The 8,614-nt window shown below is 39.1% G+C and overlaps 1 protein-coding gene and 1 long non-coding RNA gene across 3 annotated transcripts in view; one reads left to right on the top strand and one right to left on the bottom strand.

The window, feature by feature from the left end:
* The window catches only part of LOC106814094, a 2,411-nt gene extending 1,070 nt beyond the window's left edge, over positions 1 to 1,341 (bottom strand). Inside the window, exon 1 of one of the 2 annotated variants that reach the window (XR_001394542.1) lies at positions 1,079 to 1,341. This is a non-coding gene — a long non-coding RNA (uncharacterized LOC106814094). The remainder of the gene's footprint in view (positions 1 to 1,078) is intronic. The other variant, XR_001394543.1, reaches the window with a different exon arrangement.
* A 98-nt stretch (positions 1,342 to 1,439) lies between these two features.
* LOC106814082 lies at positions 1,440 to 6,227 on the top strand. Its single transcript, XM_014818362.1, has 3 exons — positions 1,440 to 1,845; positions 4,602 to 4,700; positions 5,177 to 6,227. The coding sequence occupies exons 1-3, from the start codon at positions 1,509 to 1,511 to the stop codon at positions 5,404 to 5,406; spliced, it is 666 nt and encodes a 221-aa protein (XP_014673848.1). The 5' UTR covers positions 1,440 to 1,508; the 3' UTR covers positions 5,407 to 6,227.
* The last annotated feature ends 2,387 nt before the right edge of the window (positions 6,228 to 8,614 follow it).

The following is an 8,614-nucleotide window of genomic DNA, read 5'->3' as shown; positions in this document are numbered from 1 at the left end:
ACACTGTGTGGCATTCTATCTATTTTCTAAAGAATTTTGCTTATAACTAAGTATAATCACTCATGAAAGTACTAACCTGATATGAAATGAGCTGAACAAACATAGGTGTAGTCAGACTTGGGCTGCCATAGAGATCCACTGCCACTGGCACTGCCACTGCCTTCCTGCGTGCCGCGATTGATAGCTTTTAGCCACAGTACTCTTCTCTCGGGTTCAGTAGCTTCACTTGGTATTAAATAAAACGAAAGTTCATGGTTCTTCGCTTTGTTATTTGTGCAACGAAACACACAACAGCTTTTAACCATTTTAGTTGCTGATTCAAACTACTAAACTGCAAAATAAACGATCGCACTACTCTCTAGCTTCAGGTATTGCCTATACTTAGCGTCCCTTTAATGAGCAATGTTTGCCCCTTCGCGTTGGTTGCTATACGCGCAATGAATTGTGGGACGGCGAAAGGTCCCGGATGTCCGACCGTGAGAATACTGCATGACAAGTGTTTTGTAATGTAGGTAAGATGTTAATAAAGCGACGGCTTTATGTATTTCTTTGATTTTCTATGTAACACGGCCGTAAATAGTCAAAAGGTTGTCGTGCATTTTGCATGTCGGAATTCACAGGTTTTGTCTATGGAAGCCTATTGGGCCCTAAAATAACACCAGAATATAAAAAAATTTTAGGGCACAATTTATTGGTCTACATCTGACTATGTCAGATGAGCTAAAAATACACAACATAATTTTTAGTGGTATAATAGTAGTATTTTTGTCCGATATGTGGCGCTTTTTAGCATGGCTATGTGGGCAGTTAAACATTTGTGCATCAATCCTTGATATAAGGAAAGTCAGTGCATCAGTGGGTTAAGATTCACTTCGTGATACCTAAGGCTAAGGTGCCTAAAGTGGATTTGCACCTACAGAATGTACCTCGGTTACCTATCTGTATAGTCCGAGATTCCTCTGACCAATGCCCACACCGACGATTTTGGTGGTTTTGGTGTGGGTTAGGCCGTCGTCACCAAAATCGTCGGTGTGGGCATTGGTCAGAGGAATCTCGGACTACTATCTGTAGTACGTACCTGATAGTGATACGACAACGACCCCTTGACTCTTGAGCAGTACTATAGGCTAGACCGCGTTATAGTTCGTGGACTGGTTACCTTGTGGCTTGTCTAAGAATCTTTACGCCGTGGATCACGGGGTAGGCCACTGCTGTTCTTTACAACGTAGATTTACTAACAGAACAGGAACAGAACAGGTTAAACAGAACAGAACAGAACAGGTTAGAACAGGAGAAATCTGTAAACGGCGGCAAGAAAGGCGGGCGTGGACTGGTTATCTTTTCTGTTCACTCTGGTAATTTTGCAAAATAGCGGACGGTGGGTCCGGTCTACGATACAAGATAAGCATGCATTAGCGCCTCCTAGTGAGGTCACTTGTTGGAAACAAGGAGCTCCTTCAGTCCTTGGTTGGAAAGAAGTCGACAACGAGTGTGAAGAATTTTACATTATGTTTCAATCTACGCTACGTCAGAGTATTCAACGTACTTCGTTATTTCGGTTCAACCTATGTTTTAATAATCTTACAAGAAATGTCATTGGCTTTGGTAGTGGTCAGAGTCAGATTGAAACCCGGCGACAGCGACAGCGTCAGCAATTATTTAGTAAACAAACCCATATCAACAGTCACACTCAAAGGCGAACAACAAGCAGAACACAAATCGAACCGATTTTGCTAAAAGCTAGAGCAGGAGCTGGACGAACAGTGAGGCTTTCGCTACTCAAATACAGTGATGAAACGGATCCGATACGCATTGGATGGGTAGTGCGTCTTGCTAACGAAAATGGTATGCAAAATATGTCAATGGCAGTCATAAGCCAAAAAAGTTAGATAGGTATATAGTTATAACTTATATATATAAATATATATATAATGAATGTGTTGGACAATCCTAGTTTGGGACACCGGTATATATAGTTCGCACATGTGATGTTACTGTTAGGTTGTATATAGTGTCTTCTTGAAGTTGGAGTACCTTAATATGTGTGCTGAAACTTGTATTCTTATTGATATCTATATTATTTTATATATATACACAGTAAAACTCGCATAAGTCGACACTTTTAGGACCAGCATATTTGTGCCGACTTACGAAAATGACGACATATGCCAAATTTTCTTGGAACAATTGCTGAAAAAATACGGTAATTTTCCGCAAGGCCGTTCTCTGGAACAAACTAGTTAGTATAGCAGAATTTTCAGGGAGTCACACGGACTACTGCATGTGTTAAATCAGGGAGTCCGACAGTAAATCAGGGAGTATAGGCTACTACTGGCTATACTACAAGCGCTCGTCGGTTTGACCTAAGCGCATATAGATCTGCATCACATCCCCTAGACCGTACACTGCGCCATCGTCATTTCTGATGACAACTTACAGACGGGAAATTACTGTTGTTTGTATTACATGGTACCTGTCTGGGGGCGATGACTTGCACATAATGACAGCTTATAAATGCCGACTTAGGCGGGGCTATTCCAATGGAGTTACTATGAGAGAAAATCGGAGCTTTGACTTCCATGACGAATTATGCTAATTGACGAGTTAGACGATGACGACTCATGCGAGTTTTAATGTATATATATATATATATAGAGCCACCTATATGTACAGGGAAAGTAAAGTTTCTTTCTCAGCCGGCAATGGGCCCGGACTCGGCCGGCAAGTGGTAAGGGACTTAAAGTGATTACGTCACCGTAAATACTAAAAATAAAAAAATATTTCTAATTTTTCACAAAATATAAGTAATTTCTGTTCACCTTTTTATGGGTTAAATTGCGCTGCATGTATACTTCTAAAATTTTATCTATATTATTGGTTTGATGTGAAACATACACTCGTGACGCAACATAGCGCCATACAAGCAATTAAATGTGCAGGAACACTAATATCAAAATCGTCTAGGTTTTTTGGATTTTTAACTAGTGAGAACACATCTAGCAGGTAGATGATTTTACGATACGTTTAGTCCCGTTAGTTCTTACTTTAATGTAAAAAATGGCAACAAAAATTTTACAAATTTTACCATAGGAAAATTCGTGACGTAGTCAATTTAATTGTCGTTGGACCCACTGATTTTTTGTAGTCGTAATGAACATCGCCCAGCTGCAGGGAAAATGGAGCTGGACAGTCAGTATGAAACGTAAGAAAAATCAGCCGGACCTGCCAAAAATACACGTTCTGTCTGACAGGTCTGACAAATTCCACGATTTCTCCCTACATAACTCATCCTCGTAGCCTTTATACCGTGGATCCTATTGCGCAGAGCATGCATGGAGCTTATAGGGTTGCATGAAAGTTCTACTTGTGTGGCCTTTGATCTGCAAAAAAGCTTTGCAACACAATAGTAGGGCGGTAAGCACATGGATTGTGCACTTTTGGTTAGAATTGTGAAACCTCCCTCTAAAAGGGGTTCCCGTTATACTCTGGTGGCTAATAGTAATAATCAGGCTGTGTCTTGGGCAATATATGTATGTATATATATATATATATATATATATATATATATATGTATATATACATATATATAAGTAATGATTGCTCACAGTCTGTTGGTTCGCTTTACAGAAAGCATTCAACTGTCTTTTGAGTCATGACACTCTTGGGGGTTGGAGCAATTCCATGGTCTGACTGAGCTGTAAGAAGCTCTAGTACAGTACATGCCCTAATTTGTGAGTGCATCTCAAAGGGACTGGTCTTGGGCACCTTAATTACTTACAGGGGCTGCTGCACGTCTGTGCATAGCTGTCATCTCTGTGCAGTACGTGTATGTTGGTCTCAGGACTGGTGGATCTCATACAAAGAGGCATCTATAGTCGATTGTGGGACGAACACAGGTAGTGAGGGTTGTATAGCTGCATGAGGACAGCTACTGGTTTTCTGCTAGAAAAAAGATTCTGATGTTGTTATGTCATTCTTGGTAATGTTGGCGACTTACTACCTGTCACAAAGTATATCTGATCTTTAAGGAACTGTGTAGTGCTTCTGACCATGTTCAGGCTAGTTCCGTCAATGAATTAACTAAGCTTCACGTCCGCTATGGTTCTAATCTTCCTGCTGGTGAATATGGTCAGTAGTAGACTAGTGCAAACTCCAAACCCAGTTCTGAGCTAAATTGCATCTTCCAGATTATGTATGATAGGTACGTGATCAAGGTGGAATGCGATGTACAGATATGTTGTGATATTTGTGTGTCTGCAACTGGCAAGTTTGGGATATTACTCGTTTTCTCTTGGGAGGTCATAAGCGTTTTACGGTGCGTGCATGCGTGTGTTTAGGCATGTGTCACTTTTCGTTTATAGATGTTTCCCTTGTCAAAGACTGTGCTATATACAACGTTTATGGAAATTGCAACATTGACATATCAGGGCCATAGCGTTAGCAAACTCCTGTGGTGGGGGTTGCAAAATTGTTGTGCCCAACTGGGTAATGGAAAAGCAATACAATTTGATAAAGTAAACCACATCTAGAATAAAATTGTGTATACCTTGTGTGTGTGTTTATTGATCTAAGTTTGATTATGTAGTCTGCTTTTGTCACAGGCTATCTAAGTTGGTGCAGGAACAGCTTTCTCTTAACAGTAGTAGGTGTAGCAGCCTGGGTACATGAATATGTCTACTTTGCCAAAGAAGTTGCAATAGGTAAGTTCATAAACTCATGGTCATATATAATATTAATTGGTAAACCCATTGTCATACGAGTACATTTCTCCTATATTTAAATTTAGTTAGAAATTTTGTCTAGCTGAATCGAGGAACCTGTAATCTAATCATTGCAGCGGTTACTTTTGCCAACAGTATTATATAATAAAAGGTGCAGTAGTCTTGAACGAGGTCATTTTTACAAATTGCACTCTTCTAAGTAACACTATGAAAGGGAACATAACAGCTGCAAATCAATTCGTTGCTATTGCTGCATCTACATGGCACTTAGAAATCGGGTTTGCATCATGTTATGTCTATGCATAACCCAAGTGCCAGGGTAGCTGAAATTGATATATATAAGCAATTGCAGTTTGTTACTTTACTCTTGATTATTGTATTATTAATGATGTCATTATTAAAATGTCATGGAGAGTCATGCTCAATAAATCTCACACAGTGTTTTTATCACACAGGGATGTTCCTGCTGGCAGGAATTAACCTATGTGTTGGAACAGGAATCTTCTTCTATCACAATATTGTTCTCTACCGCATAATGCATATGAGTGGGCCATTTCTCCTGCTGTACATCGCTATAGGACTTACCAACTTATCGCTGTGGGCATCTGCCATTGCCCTTTACACCCGCTGGTTGACAGCAGACATGCCAAAGAGTGCCAATGCTTCCGAACCTAAAGTCTGTTAAAGTTTATATTCCCACTGCAATGATGTGTTTAACCACACGTTATTGCCAGGCACCGTGTTGGCTGTGAATGAAATTTCACTCTGTTTGTTGCATGGTGAGAGATAAGTATTATTACTGAAATCTGTAAATAGTCTGCTTACTTAGCCTTATGAGTTTGTATTCTCATTGTCCTACTATCCAAGTTCAGAATTACTTTTTGCATGGGACACTTGACAGAGTTGTCGTGATTGTGTGGCGTGTGTTGTTTATGAAGGTAGTTTTTCTCCTTGTCGTGAGATAAGGGTTTACACTTTATACTATAGTGCCAACGTGGTCCATATCTTAGCACATATGAAGAACACGAGAGAAAGTATACCTATAATTTTTAATAATAAGCCTGCATGTGATATCAGCCAATTGTGTTTGCAACACAGATGCTAACTATGTATACATTTGTGTAAGAATGTCAATGTTTATATGCAATCGGCAACATTTTGATTTACAGACGTGAACAAAGCTAATTATAGAAAATTATAATTTATATAATATTATAATTATATTATATAAATTATATTTGTAGCTTTAAGAAGTAACGTTACTGTATAGTCTTCTCGTGCCTGTTGCTGATTTTTGAAGTGAAAGCGATGTGGCTATGAATTGCTTCCCGGTTTATTGAAATATTTTATAATGGTTACAATTTTATAACTGGTTATCCAGTTTGACTAAATATTTCTATACGAGAATTGTATTTGGATGTGTAGCTACACATTTTGTTCAATTTTATTTTCGATTAGCAGAAAACCGAGTTACGAGTTTCAATAAATGCATATCTTTTCCATGTATTTGTTTATCCAACTTTTCCTAATCTGTTTATCTAATGTAGAATGTCTATGCACGCACGCATGTAGCTCTAGAACTATAACCCTCCTGCGGCGGAGCGGAGGGCTATGTATTTAATTTCCTAAACGTACACGAAATGTCACTTTTTATTAAAGGTCTTATCGTTACGGACATTATACTTAGCAGGATATTTACCTTATTATCTTATACCCTAAAATTTACCTTGCATTATACCCTAAGTCCTAACCCTAACCCTACATCAGTATTCAGGATAGCTTTATAAGCTTTTATCATTACTCTGGGTGTTAGGTTCCCGGTGGTGACTAACGTTAGACAAATGCTTATGTACTACTTACGATAGGATGAGAGAAAGTCATTATCTGTAATACTATTGGCATGGAAGGGGTGAAGGCCATGTGCTGCTTACTCTGCTCGCAATATTGAGTGGCTGACTATAAGGCCGTAGATCTATATACCACTGCTGCTGCTGCTGCGGTTGTTACTGTTGTCGTTGTTGTTGTTGTTGTTGCGTTGCTGCTGCTGCTGCTGCTCTTGTTGTTGGTGTTGCTGCTGCTGCTATTGCTGCTGCTGTTGTTGTTGTTGTTGCTGCTGTTGCTGCTGCTGCTACTGCTATTTCTATACTGCCAAAGTGGACAAAATGCTGTATGCCAAATTAGTTATGACTACATTCACTAACTTACATTATATGAAATGTATACCAAATGTAGTAAAGCATCAAGGGTAATAAATTCAGAATTATACAAATATTTTTGGTGAAAAATTATGCTAACCATATTAAGAATAATATATTAGAATGTTGCATTGTTAATCGTTTGTATGAAAAGCTACGTATTGGCAGTTGTATATTGATCGTATCTAGGTTATATGAGGTGGTGCTTGGTTTATAATCCATAAACCTCGTAAACGTATTTACTTCACACTTCTTACTGCACATTCACATTTAATTTTTGAAGAAGTTGAACAACATTTGAGAAATTTTTTACACAAATGGAAAACGTTTCGATATAAGGGAGGTGCTTAATGAAACGGAAGATATCATATTACCAGTCGAAAATTGGTGGTGTTGGTAGGAGTCACTTAGGGCAGTGTAGAGAATTACGCTTAAAAATCTGTCTCGGCCGTTACCGAGTATGGTTAATATATGTACGAGATGCATTGGATAATATCAAGATCTCTATTATGAGCTCTTGATAATATACACATACAAGTAGCACTTCTCAATTTCACGATTGACGCGATTAGATTCTTCATGCCTGAACTATTTTATATTTATACAAACGCTTATTGTTTCTATGCCGGTTACGTTCAAATATATACATTTGCCTTTTGCCAATCTAAACGTTGAATTTCGCATTGGGTACAGCTACAAACACTTCTATAGATGTTCGCTTAGATATTTTCCATAGATATTGCATAGAAGTGTGAATGGTTCAAAGGTACGCTAGTCTTTTGATGATCAAAAGAGAAACTTGAATAGATTCAGATTTTTATATTTCTTCGATTAGAAGATGTTTTCTAAGTATGGCGACTTCAAAGCTTGCTTTTTTGGTTTGGCTAAATAACAAAGACGAACTTGGCTAGATTAAGATTTTCATATTTTTTCGAAGAGTGAACTAATCGCATGTCAGTGGGAAGTACGGATCATACTCTATTGATAATCGCAAGAGTGATATGAAATTTATTTCAAATTCAAAACATTAGCAGGGCCCCACTATGCCTGGCTTCGTACGTTCTGAAAAAAAGTCATACCTGACTGAAATAGTCTGTCCTCTGAGCCACGTCCACCGTCGAACTTTGGTCTGTATTTTTACATTGTGACTGTATACCTCGTGTGTGCACAATGTATGAGGGTCATTTTCGTTATGAGCTATTTGTGAGCGTTTCTTCTGACTTGTATTATCTCTAATAAGTTAGTTTGTTATACATTTTAATTATAATAAGATCCCTTGTATTATTAGATATCTATAGTGGAAAGCAAAGATATTATATAGTTAAGCGTTAACTCGAGTTAGCGATTATGTAGCGTCTGCACGACAACACCCGATAGCGATTATTACCGATTTATTATGCATGCGTTCGTGCGTGTGTATGTAAACGTGCGTGCGTGTGTGCGTGCGTGTGCACGTATACGTGCGTGCGTGAGTGCGTACGTGTGTACGTACACGTGCGTTCGTGCGTGTGTATGTAAACGTGCGTGCGTGTGTGCGTGCGTGTGCACGTATACGTGCGTGCGTACGTGTGTACGTACACGTGCGTTCGTGCGTGTGTATGTAAACGTGCGTGCGTGTGTGCGTGCGTGTGCACGTATACGTGCGTGCGTACGTGTGTACGTACACGTGCGTTCGTGCGTGCGTGCGTGCGTGCGTGC

This window comes from Priapulus caudatus, unplaced genomic scaffold (assembly GCF_000485595.1).
Source record: "Priapulus caudatus unplaced genomic scaffold, Priapulus_caudatus-5.0.1 Scaffold25, whole genome shotgun sequence".
NCBI classification, from domain to species: domain Eukaryota; kingdom Metazoa; phylum Priapulida; class Priapulimorpha; order Priapulimorphida; family Priapulidae; genus Priapulus; species Priapulus caudatus.
Note: the sequence above shows the minus strand (reverse complement) of the source record. Positions and strands in the feature narration are given on the sequence as shown.

Excerpts from the sequence above, each read along its gene's own strand:
- LOC106814082 (XM_014818362.1), top strand. The coding sequence starts at position 1,509 with ATGTTTCAATCTACGCTACGTCAGAGTATTCAACGTACTTCGTTATTT. Across the intron at positions 1,846-4,601 it reads GCGTCTTGCTAACGAAAATG|GCTATCTAAGTTGGTGCAGG; the intron begins GTATGCAAAATA and ends CTTTTGTCACAG. Across the intron at positions 4,701-5,176 it reads TGCCAAAGAAGTTGCAATAG|GGATGTTCCTGCTGGCAGGA; the intron begins GTAAGTTCATAA and ends TTTATCACACAG.